At 39.9% G+C, this 15,949-nt stretch overlaps 1 protein-coding gene across 12 annotated transcripts in view; it reads right to left on the bottom strand.

The window, feature by feature from the left end:
• Nucleotides 1-15,949, bottom strand: part of RNF17 (ring finger protein 17) — a 140,816-nt gene that overhangs the window by 53,396 nt on the left and 71,471 nt on the right. For all 12 annotated transcript variants that reach the window (XM_055359691.2, XM_055359692.2, XM_063697201.1 and 9 more), the window contains 3 exons: nucleotides 9,725-9,878; nucleotides 5,102-5,217; nucleotides 3,718-3,838 (listed from right to left, as the gene is read on the bottom strand). In XM_055359691.2, the coding sequence (XP_055215666.2) occupies nucleotides 3,718-3,838; nucleotides 5,102-5,217; nucleotides 9,725-9,878 (391 nt within the window). The remainder of the gene's footprint in view (nucleotides 1-3,717; nucleotides 3,839-5,101; nucleotides 5,218-9,724; nucleotides 9,879-15,949) is intronic.

Below are 15,949 nucleotides of genomic sequence, written 5' to 3'. Positions count from 1 at the left end.
GGTCTGTCAGAGGGAAGGTCTAGGGCTAAAGACTGTTGTTCAGATTTTTTTGTCTCATGGGGTGTTCCCCTGATGCAGTACTCTTCCCCTTTTCCTACGGATGTGGCTTCCTGTGAACTGAACTACAGTGATTGTTGTCTCTTTCCGGGTCTAGCCACCCAGAGAGTCTACCTGGTTCCGCGCTGGTACTGGGGGTTGTCTGCACAGAGTCCTGTGATGTGAACCACCTATGGGTCTCTCAGCAGTGGATAGCAGTGCCTGTTCCCGTTGAGGTGGCGATGGGGTGAAATGGGCTGTGAAGGTTCTTAGCTTTGGTGGTTTAATGCTCTATTTTTGTGCCAGTTGGCCTCCTGCCAGAGGTGGCAATTTTCAGAGAGCATCAGCTGTGGTAGTACGAGGAGGAACCGGTGATGGGCGGGGACGTAGAACTCACAAGATAATATGCCCTTTCTCTTCAGCTACCAGGGTGGGTAGGGAAGGACCATCAGGTGGGGGCAGGGTTAGGTGTGTTTAAGCTCAGACTCTCCTTGGGTGGGTCTTGCTGAGGCTGCTGTGGGGGATGGGGGTGATATTCCCAGATCACTGGAGTTGTGTGCCTAGGAGAATTATGGCTGCCTCTGCTGAGTCATGCAGGTTGTCAGGGAAGTGGGGGAATGATGGCAGTCACAGGCCTCACCCAGCGCCCACGCAAACCAAAGGGCCAGTCTCATTCCCACTGTGTTCCCCCCATCAGCCCCAAGTCTGTGTCCAGGTGGAGAGCAATATGGGTTTGAAAACCTGCCCCAGGCTATCTGCCTCCCAGCTGGGAAAGAAAAGGGCTTGGTTATTCCCCTGCCTGTGGAGTCTGCACACCAGATTTGTACCCTCCCCTGAGTTCTGGCCAGGAGGCTTCTCACCCTGTTCAAATTGTTACCAAGTTCAGCTAGAGATTTCCTTCTCCCTGTGGAGTTTTACCCCCTGCTCCTCTCCCATTGAATCCCTGTGGCACCAGGCAGGAATGGGCTGCTTGGGGGCCCAGTGAGCTCCCAGGGCCTTTCTGCTGCTTCTTCTACCCCTATATTTCGCTCGGCTCTCTAAATTGACTCAGCTCCAGGTAAAGTTGGAAACTTCTCCCACAAACAGACCTTCAGCTTCTCCAGTGGAAGTGTGTTTTCAGGAGAGGAGGGTCTCCCTTTCCCACTTCTGCAGTTGGGGTACTCAGTTTTGGGGGCTCTCCCGGGTCCTCCAGGAGCAGTCTGCTTCCTGCAGAGGGTTTGTTGCTTTTTTGTTGTTGTTGTTGTTAATTTGAGATGAAGTCTCGCTCTCTCACCCAGGCTGGAGTGCAGTGGCACAATCTCGGCTCACTGCAACTTCTGCCTCCAAGGTTCAAGTGATTCTCCTGCCTCAGCCTCCAAGTAGCTGGGAGTAACAGGTGTGTGCCACCATACCTAGCTAATATATAAATTTTTTTATTTCTAGTACAGATGGGGTTTCACCATGTTGGCCAGGCTGGTGTCAAACTCCTGACCTCAGGTGATCCACCCACCTCTGACCTCCCAAAATACTGGGATTACAGGCATCAGCCACCACACCTGGCCTAAAAAGCTTTTTTACCAGGAGTTGAAAAAAAAAATTCCTGGCTACTTTTCAATGTTCCAGATAAATTATCTAGACACAAAAGGCTAAGCAACACTGAGCCTCAATAAACTTTGATCTCCCCTGCTTTTCCATCTCTTGTGTTAACTTTAGTTCTTTGGTTTTATACTTCTTATGCAAAAAGTTCTTTATTCCAATAGGGTCAACTTTCTCTGTGTTCTGTACCTTTATCATCTTCCCTGCTCTCCTCTTAATCAAATATAAATGTTCCTTGCTTTCTAAGGTAACACAGCATGTATTAATGGCAGGTTCCTGTTCTCAGCTGTGGTAGTTCACTTTATTATAAAGGTCTTGAACTCACAATTTTACTGCTGTGCAGGTGAATGGGAAAAGACAGTTTTGGTTGGGCAAGGCCTTCTGGCACTCTTTAAATAAAATAATCTAAGTTAATAACTATGCCACAGCTAGTGTTTAGATGTCACTGGTATTAAATAATTATGTGAGAAAGAAAGAAGAGGAATCAAGAAAGAAACCCAAGAAATCTTGATTGACTGTCCATGGGAAATTATTCTAGGAGGGGGCAAAAACCCCACGAAACATAATTCCTAAAGGAAGGCTGGAAAACAGTTATACAGGTTAAAGTTGGCTCAAAATCAGTGGAGACTGTTCAAGGACCAAGAGGTCTTTAATTCATTTGTTCATTTCGGAGAAGCTAGATAGAAAACTTCTATAGCCTAAGGATACAGTCTGTATAATCACATTCCTCTTAAATGACACTATTTCTTTAGAACAATTTCTTGTTCTGAAGTAAATAAATTATCAGAGATATACTACCATTTCTAGGTTATGACTTTGAGCAATTCATTTCTAGGCTCCAGTTTCCTCACAGTGAATAGTCCAATAGTCTTACGATAAAGGAAAGACATGGATACAGTAAAAACTACCCCTGAAAGTCCTATACATTTATGCTAAGTAAACATGGTCTCATGTATCCTGCACTACTATTCATGAAGCCCAGCCAGTGTGTGTTACAACTTTGGAACTGATCAAAATATCAGATGAAAAACAGATTCCCAGTCAGGCAAAGTGGCTCACACCTGTAATCCCAGAACTTTGGGAGGCCAAGGAGGGAGGATCGCTTGAGCCCAAGAGTTCGAGACTGGCCTGAGCAACAAAGTAAGATCCCATCTCTACAAAAAAAATTTAAAAATTAGCTGGCCATGGTGGCATATGCCTGTGGTCCAAGCTACACGGGAGGCTAAGGAAGGAAGATCACTTGAGCCCTGGAGGTTGAGGCTGCAGTGAGCCATTGTTCACACCATTGTACTCCAGCTTGGGTGACAGAATCAAACCCTGTCTCAAAAAACAAAAAAACCAACCCAGATTCCCAATCCCCCTATCTAAAACCCTTGCGGCCAGGCATGTTTCAGAATTCAAAATTCTTCTAATTGAGAAAAGCTACTCGGCACCTATCCTGTATATGTATCTAATACCCCAGCAGAGTCTGGGGCAGCAGCCCACAAACATTATCTTGAAGTAAAATATGAATATTCACTATAAACGAGATAAAAACTATATACAGCCTCATGCCAATTCAGAACCAATTTTGCTGCTGAACTTTTGATTTTCAGAGCTTGTTATGTTACAAAATTGTGGGCTAGTGGTCAGACTCTATTTTGGTCCCAATTGCTCCAAAAAAGGAATAACTTTTTTCAAATTATGCTGAGAACCCACAGTTGAATTCGCTTAAGCCAGTGAGACAAAAAACAGCAAGGAAAAGCTGTTTACCAATCATGTCCCACCTCCCCTCACTTTCCTGGAAATTAAACGTTAGCATCCACTATGTTAAGGACAAGGACGGAGCCCTAGCAAAAATGCAAACAAATAAAAGAAGCTAATTCCTGGCTTTAGGGCTTTCAAGGGGCCATGTCAAGGGTGACTTGATCTTTTATGGTGATTTTTGTCCTGATGACTTTAGAGTCCATAAAAGATATAATTCCATTGTACCTAATTCTCAACAAATCTTATCTCTCACCACTACTACTGATGGCACGCTGAATTTATTCTAAAATTTGACAAATGTTATTCATATTATTATTTTAAATTATATGTGATTACATAACAAGTAAAAATGGAACTTACTGATAACTGAACATGTCATAAATTTATCTTGAGCCTTTTCTTCAAATTTTTCTTTAGCTTCTTTGGACCACTGCATTGTCCTTTTACATGGTTCAATATAGGCCAACTTACATTTAATTGCCTGTGTCAGACAAAATTCCACCATTAAGAAAAAAATTTAATTTCTACCTACTTTAGAATCCAAGTTTTATGTAAGTGTGTACAAAACTAATCTTTATGTTTGAATTTCATACATATTAGAAATAATCAAATAATGTGTGAAGGTGTCTGTAAAAGTACTTTATAAACACAAATCATTGAAATCAGCACAGTATTTGGCTGAATGAACTGTTGTACATTCACATACTGGAATAACAAGCATTCATTACAAACACTTATGATACATTAATTACTTGTAAAAAGCAGGTTACAGGATGATTTATAGTCTGATTCTATAACTGCTGAAAGCACAGAAGATGTATCTGGAAGTACAGATATCAAAAATATTGAACAATGATTCTGAGTGATTCTCCCTTTTGCTCATTTGTTTTTTTTTTTTTTTTGAGACCGAGTCTTGCCCTGTCACCCAGGCTAGAGGGCAATGGCGTGATCTTGGTTCACCGCAACCTCCGCCTCCCGGGTTCAAGCAATTCTCCTGCCTCAGCCTCCTGAGTAACTGGGATTACAGGCACACACCACCACGCCCAGCTAATTTTTTGTATCTTTTTAGTATAGATGGGGTTTCATCATGTTAGCCAGGCTGGTCTCGAACTACTGACCTCATGATCCCCCCGCCTCGGCCTCCCAAAGTTCTGGGATTACAGGCATGAGCCACTGTGCCCAACCTGCTCATTTGTATTTTAAAATTTTTTTCTGTAATACTACACACTTCCTAAAATGAAAAACACGGCTTAAAAACAACTCAAACAACAGTATATAAATTAGAAAACAAGGCTCCTTCTTACCCTTCTTTCAGAATACTACTCCTCCCCAGAGATAAACAAGGTTCAGTTTTTTACATATTCTCCCAGGCTTCTCTATTGTACACACATATATACTTAAGTATAAATATGATCACAGTAGAAGTACTTCTGAGATAAGCATTTTTAACTTGATATATCATGAACGTGACTCTTACCACAATATATGATCTCAAAATGATATATTAAAAGCTGCCAACAAGTACTTAAGACACAAATATACCTGATTAATGTTTAATATGCTTATTTGCCATGATATACATATTATTTCCTCAATAGTAACCACAGCAACATTTATCTATAGTCCCTGTATCAGCAACTAGACAAAAAGGGACGCTAACATTTCTATGGTGACAATAGCTTCTAAAAATACATCCATATTTGTGCTGATATTCTAGCCCTAGAATTCATAATAAACAGATTACCTTCTCTGGGGCATTCAGAAACTCATCCTTTATTTTACGCACGTCTTTGATTGTTATTTTTGCAGTATTACCAAAGTCCACATATTTAACTTCAACTTCCTGATGTCCTGGCAATCCTTGAAAAATTATGAAATTAGAAATTACAAACTTGGAAACAGAATTATCTAGAAAAATTTAGATTGGTTTATGGCCAACTAGATTAGAATACTTTTAGCTTCAATATACAAACTTAGTACTTTTTAAAATGTAAAAAATATTTCAAATATGTGAACCCCGAAATCATCCATAGTGCAGACTTATAAGAATGAAAAACTAGTATGCTTTAAGTATTCAAAGGATAGCCAAAATCAGGATAACAAAATTATATGGCAGGTGGTATGACTTAAAAGTTAAGAATTAGGCTTTGAGTCAGACTGATCAGTTTTGAACACTAGCTCCGTCACTAAAATTCTATGTGACCTAAAGCAAGCTAATTAATATCTCTAAGACATTACCCTGAGCAAGTTACTTTTTCTCTCTAAGCCTCATTACCTCATCTGTAAAACGGGTATACCAATATAATCTAACTTCATGAGACGTTTTTGGAGGATTCGCCTATTTAAAAAGCACAAGGTATAAAGTAAGCACTTAATACATGTTTATTGTGAGTCAACATAGGTGATCAAACAAGGCAAAATATTCAACAAAGATTCATTCATATAACAGTATCTGTGAAATTTAAAAAAATATTGTACTTGGGGCATATTGCAAAAAAACAAGTAGAGAGAGACCTCTGTACCACTCTATTCTCTATACTTTAAAGAAATCTCTGGAAGTTTCAAACACAGAGAAGTTTTAAAAAAAGACGTATCACACACTAACCTTTTTGAAAATACTCAAAATACATAGTTTTCAAACTTAAAGACTAATACAGTATCTATCATTTCAATATGCAAAAAAGTCCAGTATTCTCTGCTCCTTGGGAGAAGTAGAAGCAAGTGGCACAGCACTAGCACTCATTCAAGATGACACTTCAAACATAGGCCCTATGGTAGGAGATATCCATGATAATTGAGAAGATAAGTGTTATTATAAAGCCAAAAGATGGGGGAACCTCTCCCAACTTCCACTGGAATCCCCTTGCTAGAAGGATGTTCTCAATTATGCCAATGCCATTAGATTCTTACTCTTCCTAAAGTCTCTGAATGGAAATGTAGTTTTAAACAAATAGATGGATATGGAAAGTAATTTAAAGAATGTTATTGTTTTATCTAAATTATCACATGAGAACAGAGTCAGACATGGAAGGTCTCAAATTTCCCCATTTATGTTCTCTGGAGAAACTATGGGAAGATGGCTCCATGCGAAAAAGGGAATTAAACTCAAGAGGTAAACATGGCATCCAGAAAACAAGGGATCCAATACTGGAGGACAATGAAGTGTATAGCCGACTGAAATACATTTCCAGAATAAAAAATGTGTAGTAAGGCCTAGGGGGTAAGCAGCCCAATTGGAGAAGATAAAGGATATTTTTGGCCACATGTGATGGCTCACACCTGTAATCTCAGTGCTTTGGGAGGCAGAGGCAGGAGGATCACTTGAGCCCAGGAGTTTGACCCCAGCTCTACAAAAAAAATATATAAATTAGCCAGGCGTGGTGGCAAGTGCCTATAGCCCTGGCTAATCTGGGGGCTGAGGTGGGAGGACTGCTTAAGCCCAGGAAGCAGAGGTCGCAGTGAGCCATGATCATGTTCCACTGCACTCCAGCCCGGATAACAGAGTAAGACCGTCTCAAAAAGGATGTTTTCATGCTTAAAAAAAAAAAAAAAAAAAAATCAAACTAACATTTATCATATGGAAAATGGTTTTGAACTTTTAAAAATACACTCAAAAATTAAAAGAAAATAAAGTGAAAAGTGAACATAATTATGAACTCACAATAGAATTAAGCAAAGTATACTTTATGGCTTTATTTACACAGAGTATGAATTTAATGAAAAATTGTCATACAACTATAGAAAAGAGAAAAAGGAGGACAAAAGGGCTATGGAGATCCAAACCTTGTCTGACAGAGTAACAGGTAATATCTAAAACTGAAGTGTCAACTGAAGTATTACATATTAGAAGAAGGAACACAAGTAAACAACAAAACAGCTGAAAGAATGAAAAGTAACTGCCTTCAAGGAGGGAAGTGGAGTGTGTCTTTTAGCATTAACTTTTAAATTAGGCAGATAAAAAACAAAAGAGCTACTATTCACCAAACCAAGTATCATCTTCAAGAGGGAGTTCAACAGGACCACAGAAGATACAGGAAAATGGGCCAAACAAATCACACATACACTTCTATTAGCACCCCAAAAGTGGTGCTAATAGAAATGAAGAAGTAGAATGAGCACCATGGACACTCCATCTTCCTCAAATGTTACTACTCAAAGATTTCAGAGGCCTTATTGTTCACCAAATAGATAACATTTTCAAGCCAATAATCCTAATTTGAAAAGCAATTGCAAAGTCCTTAGTGTCATGAAAATGCTTTTGTTTGCTCCAAAGATATTTACGAAACTATACAGTGTTATCTTCATTGCAATCACTGGAATGTTTTTGTCTCAAAATTCATGTTGAAACTTAATCCCTAATGCAGCAGTACTTGGGAGGTGACTGAGTCATGAGGGCTCTGCCCTCATAAATGGGATTAGGTGCCCTTATAAAAGGGCTTGGTGAAGGGAGTTTGCCTTCCTTTTTCTTACTTCTGGCATCAGAGGATACAGTGTCTCTCCCCTCTGGAGGATGCAGCAACAAGGCACCATCTTGGAAACAGAGACTAAGCCCTCAATAAAACAGTGCCTTGATCTTGGACTTTTTAGACTCTAGAACTGAGAAGTATATTTCTATTGTAAAGTAAATTTCTAAACTACCCAGTCTATAGTATTTTATTACAGCAGCACAAAACAGACTAAGACATTCATAAGAACCACATTTGAAAATCTGTAGTTAGTTCAAGTCACTAACCATTAACAAAATTAAAATCAATGGTGACAAATGAAGGATAGAAAACTCAGGTTGCAAGAATAGTTTTGACACAAACAGAACTGATTATATATTAGGAATAATTTGTAAAGATCTTAGATTACCTTAATAATGGAAAAAACATTTTAAACAGTATCAAACTAAAGTAAAAAAAATTGCCTGGCACAGTGGCTCATGCCTGTAATCCCAACATCTTTGGAAGGCTGAGGCAGGCAGATCACTTGAGGTCAGGAGTTAGAGACCAGCCTGACCAACATGGCGAAATCCCATCTCTACTAAAAATAAAAAAAAATTAGCCGGGCGTGGTGACTTCTCTTTTTTTTTTCTTGAAACAGAGTTTTGCTCTTGTTGCCCAGGCTGGAGTACAATGGTACAATCTCAGCTCACCGCAACCTCTGCCTCCCAGGTTCAAGTGATTCTCCTGCCTCAGCCTCCTGAGTAACTAGGACTACAGTCATGCACCACCACGCCCAGCTAATTTTTTATTTTTAGTAGAGACAGGGTTTCTCCATGTTGGTCAGGCTGGTCTCGAACTCCCGACCTCAGGTGATCTGCCTGCCTTGGCCTCCCAAAGTGCTGGGATTACAGGTGTGAGCCACCGCACCCGGCCTTTTTTTTTCAGACAGTCTTGCTCTGTCGCCCAGGCTGGAGTGCAGTGGCGCAATCCCAGCTCACTGCAACCTCCGCCTCCCAGGACCAAGTGATTCTCGTGCCTCAGCCTCCTGAATAGCTGGGCTTACAGGCACACACCACCATGCCTTGCTAACTTTTTATTTTTAGTAGAGACAGGGTTTTGTCATGTTGGCCAGGCTGGTCTCGAACTCTTGGCCTCAAGCGATCCACCCGCCTCAGCCTCCCAAAGTACTGGAATTTACAGGCATGAGCCACCACACTGGCTTTTTACTCTTTCAATTAAAAAAGGACATATCTACAAACTAGAAAGCATATAAAAGAAACAACACAATGGATTAAACTGCCTATGGTATATCTAATTTCATAACCCACAAAAGCTTAGTCTGTAATGTTCTGTCTTAATCAATGCTGGGGAATAATAAACTTTATTATTTTTGTTACTAATACCTCCATTTTCAAAAATCTTCTGTCTTCAATCCCACTTTTTATTCTTCCCATTATTTCATAAGTTGAATCAATTACTTAAGGAGGATGTAGAAAAAGTAGAAAAAATACATCGAGAAAACTAGCAGTTCAGTCAATAATTCCCAGGAAAGAAGAATATATTAAAATTGAAGGGAAGCAGAGAAGACACAAAGGACTCACCTTTAATTTGTACCTTGACAATCAAAATAGCATGGGACAGACAAACAGTCAACATCAAACTAGAGTTCACCGGTTTTTGAATAATTAATTTCTGTTGCTTTGTTCTATCTATACTACTTTTCCAGCAAGATTCCCAATGGTTAAGTTCTAGTCAAGTCAAACAAAATATCAGGAGATAGATTCACCTTTCAACATTATTACTAGCTTTTCTAAAGAGAGATGGCAGAGCAAATGATAAGATCAAATAACATTACTTCCAAGACTGAATTGGTACCAACTCAAATGATACTAGTTTTGAAGTATAACATCTCCCTGTAGAAACAGCATGCATTCTCCTACCGATAACTTTTGCTCGGTACCAAATTCCATCTTCAAATTTAGCTACACAGGCTTGATCTTGAACTGGACAGAGGATTTCCAGATTTTCTCCATCTTCACTTTTATAGAATTCCTCGATTGTCTTTAATAGAAATAAAATATCCGCGCCCTCTATCTAGCAAATAAAGGGATAAAGCACTGTCATTTCACAGAAACTTAAAATGTAAGTGTTGAATGAATTACAAGCACTGTCATTGAAATTATGAAACATTAAAACTTGAATGTAAATCTATCAATTGTTACATAATTTATTTTACAAAATTTTACTGCAGAACCAGTATAGAAAATTAATATAGACATAAAAATAAAGTCACATTCTGCCAGATAACTTAGTGTATATATTCTTCAAGATATTTTTCCATACATACACACACACACTCACTGTATATGTTTTTACCAAAACTAGACTTTACCACACATACAATCACTTACATTTTTCTATCATTTCTCACTTGTTCTATTTCAGTAACTGTTCCTACTAGTATTTCTAGCTCACATTTAGTTTTCCTTAACTGATCCAAACCCATTACAAACCAAGATTATATACTGCTTCTGATTGTTATCTCCATAACACTTTTATAATCTAGTACAGTCCTCTGCTTTTAATGAACATGTCTTGTTGAAGACAGCCAGCTTATTTTTCTGCAGAATGCCCCATACCTTATGGATTTATGTGGTTATATCCTCATGCTGCTATTTAGTTTATTCTTCCATAGAGTAAGGTCTATCTGCTGAATTTTCCAAAGGCTGAAAGTTATTCCTAAGGGTTTGATGGATCCAAGGCAAATCTTTTTGGCTAGACTGTGTCATAAGTGGCTTTTTCACACTCAAGTTGCAACACATCAAGGCCTAATACTTAATGACTACTAATATGCTAAGATTCATTTATCGATTGCAGTGATGATCCTGACCCCTCTCAATGTGTATAGTTCTGTTTATGCCCTTGTAATAACCAAGTCTTAAGAATTTATGTGGTGCTACTTTGGCATTATATGAATATCCAGTATCTTATCAACCATCCATCTTAATGTGAATTGATAATTCTTCCTTAAATCAATAATAATTCAGTAAGGTTTGTGGAATGATTGCATTCTTTAGTAATACAGACTTTTCTCTTATTAAATGGTGCTATCTATTATAATCAAAAAATAGTTTCTAAAGTTTCCTATACTACCAAAAAAATCAAGGATTATAAGTTTATTTCTCCAAATACCAATTCTTAATGTTAAAAAATATTTTGAAATCCATTTCAATGGAAAAAATGAATTTTTTTTCTTGTGAGTATAATGATGCAAGTGAAAATTTTCTGAATCCCTATCTTTTCTTGTTATTTCATTTAAATTATTTTAAAACTACTTTTAACTTTCATTTCTAAGTAGATATTATGCAAATTCTTCCATTAACAGGTAAGCCAGAGTGAACATTTAAAAATTCAGCAGAGGGGGGAGGAGAGCCAAGATGGCCGAATAGGAACAGCTCCGGTCTACAGCTCCCAGCGTGAGCGACGCAGAAGACGGGTGATTTCTGCATTTCCATCTGAGGTACTGGGTTCATCTCACTAGGGAGTGCCAGACAGTGGGCGCAGCCCAGTGGGTGCGCGCACCGTGCGTGAGCCGAAGCAGGGCGAGGCATTGCCTCACCTGGGAAGCGCAAGGGGTCAGGGAGTTCCCTTTCTGAGTCAAAGAAAGGGGTGACGGACGCACCTGGAAAATCGGGTCACTCCCACCCGAATATTGCGCTTTTCAGACCGGCTTAAAAAACGGCGCACCACGAGACTATATCCCACACCTGACTCGGAGGGTCCTACGCCCACGGAATCTCGCTGATTGCTAGCACAGCAGTCTGAGATCAAACTGCAAGGCGGCAGCGAGGCTGGGGGAGGGGCGCCCGCCATTGCCCAGGCTTGATTAGGTAAACAAAGCAGCCGGGAAGCTCGAACTGGGTGGAGCCCACCACAGCTCAAGGAGGCTTGCCTGCCTCTGTAGGCTCCACCTCTGGGGGCAGGGCACAGACAAACAAAAAGACAGCAGTAACCTCTGCAGACTTAAATGTCCCTGTCTGACAGCTTTGAAGAGAGCAGTGGTTCTCCCAGCACGCAGCTGGAGATCTGAGAACGGGCAGACTGCCTCCTCAAGTGGGTCCCTGACCCCTGACCCCCGAGCAGCCTAACTGGGAGGCACCCCCCAGCAGGGGCACACTGACACCTCACACGGCAGGGTATTCCAACAGACCTGCAGCTGAGGGTCCTGTCTGTTAGAAGGAAAACTAACAAACAGAAAGGACATCCACACTGAAAACCCATCTGTACATCACCATCATCAAAGACCAAAAGTAGATAAAACCACAAAGATGGGGAAAAAACAGAACAGAAAAACTGGAAACTCTAAAACGCAGAGCACCTCTCCTCCTCCAAAGGAACGCAGTCCCTCACCAGCAACGGAACAAAGCTGGATGGAGAATGAGTTTGACGAGCTGAGAGAAGAAGGCTTCAGACGATCAAATTACTCTGAGCTACGGGAGGACATTCAAACCAAAGGCAAAGAAGTTGAAAACTTTGAAAAAAATTTAGAAGAATGTATAACTAGAATAACCAATACAGAGAAGTGCTTAAAGGAGCTGATGGAGCTGAAAACCAAGGCTCGAGAACTACGTGAAGAATGCAGAAGCCTCAGGAGCCGATGCGATCAACTGGAAGAAAGGGTATCAGCGATGGAAGATGAAATGAATGAAATGAAGCGAGAAGGGAAGTCTAGAGAAAAAAGAATAAAAAGAAATGAGCAAAGCCTCCAAGAAATATGGGACTATGTGAAAAGACCAAATCTACGTCTGATTGGTGTACCTGAAAGTGATGCGGAGAATGGAACCAAGTTGGAAAACACTCTGCAGGATATTATCCAGGAGAACTTCCCCAATCTAGCAAGGCAGGCCAACATTCAGATTCAGGAAATACAGAGAACGCCACAAAGATACTCCTCGAGAAGAGCAACTCCAAGACACATAATTGTCAGATTCACCAAAGTTGAAATGAAGGAAAAAATGTTAAGGGCAGCCAGAGAGAAAGGTCGGGTTACCCTCAAAGGGAAGCCCATCAGACTAACAGCGGATTTCTCGGCAGAAACCCTACAAGCCAGAAGAGAGTGGGGGCCAATATTCAACATTCTTAAAGAAAAGAATTTTCAACCCAGAATTTCATATCCAGCCAAACTAAGCTTCATAAGTGAAGGAGGAATAAAATACTTTACAGACAAGCAAATGCTGAGAGATTTTGTCACCACCAGGCCTGCCCTAAAAGAGCTCCTGAAGGAAGCGCTAAACATGGAAAGGAACAACCGGTACCAGCCGCTGCAAAATCATGCCAAAATGTAAAGACCATTGAGACTAGGAAGAAACTGCATCAACTAATGAGCAAAATCACCAGCTAACATCATAATGACAGGATCAAATTCACACATAACAATATTAACTTTAAATGTAAATGGACTAAATTCTCCAATTAAAAGACACAGACTGGCAAGTTGGATAAAGAGTCAAGACCCATCAGTATGCTGTATTCAGGAAACCCATCTCACGTGCAGAGACACACATAGGCTCAAAATAAAAGGATGGAGGAAGATCTACCAAGCAAATGGAAAACAAAAAAAGGCAGGGGTTGCAATCCTAGTCTCTGACAAAACAGACTTTAAACCAACAAAGATCAAAAGAGACAAAGAAGGCCATTACATAATGGTAAAGGGATCAATTCAACAAGAGGAGCTAACTATCCTAAATATATATGCACCCAATACAGGAGCACCCAGATTCATAAAGCAAGTCCTGAGTGACCTACAAAGAGACCTAGACTCCCACACATTAATAATGGGAGACTTTAACACCCCACTGTCAACATTAGACAGATCAACGAGACAGAAAGTCAACAAGGATACCCAGGAATTGAACTCAGCTCTGCACCAAGTGGACCTAATAGACATCTACAGAACTCTCCACCCCAAATCAACAGAATATACATTTCTTTCAGCACCACACCACACCTATTCCAAAATTGACCACATACTTGGAAGTAAAGCTCTCCTCAGCAAATGTAAAAGAACAGAAATTATAACAAACTATCTCTCAGACCACAGTGCAATCAAACTAGAACTCAGGATTAAAAATCTCACTCAAAGCCGCTCAACTACATGGAAACTGAACAACCTGCTCCTGAATGACTACTGGGTACATAACGAAATGAAGGCAGAAATAAAGATGTTCTTTGAAACCAATGAGAACAAAGACACAACATACCAGAATCTCTGGGATGCATTCAAAGCAGTGTGTAGAGGGAAATTTATAGCACTAAATGCCCACAAGAGAAAGCAGGAAAGATCCAAAATTGACACCCTAACATCACAATTAAAAGAACTAGAAAAGCAAGAGCAAACACATTCAAAAGCTAGCAGAAGGCAAGAAATAACTAAAATCAGAGCAGAACTGAAGGAAATAGAGACACAAAAAACCCTTCAAAAAATCAATGAATCCAGGAGCTGGTTTTTTGAAAGGATCAACAAAATTGATAGACCGCTAGCAAGACTAATAAAGAAAAAAAGAGAGAAGAATCAAATAGACACAATAAAAAATGATAATGGGGATATCACCACCGATCCCACAGAAATACAAACTACCATCAGAGAATACTACAAACACCTCTACGCAAATAAACTAGAAAATCTAGAAGAAATGGATACATTCCTTGACACATACACTCTCCCAAGACTAAACCAGGAAGAAGTTGAATCTCTGAATAGACCAATAACAGGAGCTGAAATTGTGGCAATAATCAATAGTTTACCAACCAAAAAGAGTCCAGGACCAGATGGATTCACAGCCGAATTCTACCAGAGGTACAAGGAGGAACTGGTACCATTCCTTCTGAAACTATTCCAATCAATAGAAGAAGAGGGAATCCTCCCTAACTCATTTTATGAGGCCAGCATCATTCTGATACCAAAGCCGGGCAGAGACACAACCAAAAAAGAGAATTTTAGACCAATATCCTTGATGAACATTGATGCAAAAATCCTCAATAAAATACTGGCAAACCGAATCCAGCAGCACATCAAAAAGCTTATCCACCATGATCAAGTGGGCTTCATCCCCGGGATGCAAGGCTGGTTCAATATACGCAAATCAATAAATGTAATCCAGCATATAAACAGAGCCAAAGACAAAAACCACATGATTATCTCAATAGATGCAGAAAAAGCCTTTGACAAAATTCAACAACCCTTCATGCTAAAAACTCTCAATAAATTAGGTATTGATGGGACGTATTTCAAAATAATAAGAGCTATCTATGACAAACCCACAGCCAATATCATACTGAATGGGCAAAAATTGGAAGCATTCCCTTTGAAAACTGGCACAAGACAGGGATGCCCTCTCTCACCGCTCCTATTCAACATAGTGTTGGAAGTTCTGGCCAGGGCAATCAGGCAGGAGAAGGAAATAAAGGGTATTCAATTAGGAAAAGAGGAAGTCAAATTGTCCCTGTTTGCAGACGACATGATTGTTTATCTAGAAAACCCCATTGTCTCAGCCCAAAATCTCCTTAAGCTGATAAGCAACTTCAGCAAAGTCTCAGGATACAAAATCAATGTACAAAAATCACAAGCATTCTTATACACCAACAACAGACAAACAGAGAGCCAAATCATGAGTGAACTCCCATTCACAATTGCTTCAAAGAGAATAAAATACCTAGGAATCCAACTTACAAGAGATGTGAAGGACCTCTTCAAGGAGAACTACAAACCACTGCTCAAGGAAATAAAAGAGGATACAAACAAATGGAAGAACATTCCATGCTCATGGGTAGGAAGAATCAACATCGTGAAAATGGCCATACTGCCCAAGGTCATTTACAGATTCAATGCCATCCCCATCAAGCTACCAATGACTTTCTTCACAGAATTGGAAAAAACTACTTTAAAGTTCATATGGAACCAAAAAAGAGCCCGCATTGCCAAGTCAATCCTAAGCCAAAAGAACAAAGCTGGAGGCATCACACTACCGGACTTCAAACTATACTACAAGGCTACAGTAACAAAAACAGCATGGTACTGGTACCAAAACAGAGATATAGATCAATGGAACAGAACAGAGCCCTCAGAAATAACGCCGCATACCTACAACTATCTGATCTTTGACAAA

The sequence above is a fragment of the Gorilla gorilla genome, chromosome 14, assembly GCF_029281585.2.
Source record: "Gorilla gorilla gorilla isolate KB3781 chromosome 14, NHGRI_mGorGor1-v2.1_pri, whole genome shotgun sequence".
NCBI lineage: Eukaryota > Metazoa > Chordata > Mammalia > Primates > Hominidae > Gorilla > Gorilla gorilla.
Note: the sequence above shows the minus strand (reverse complement) of the source record. Positions and strands in the feature narration are given on the sequence as shown.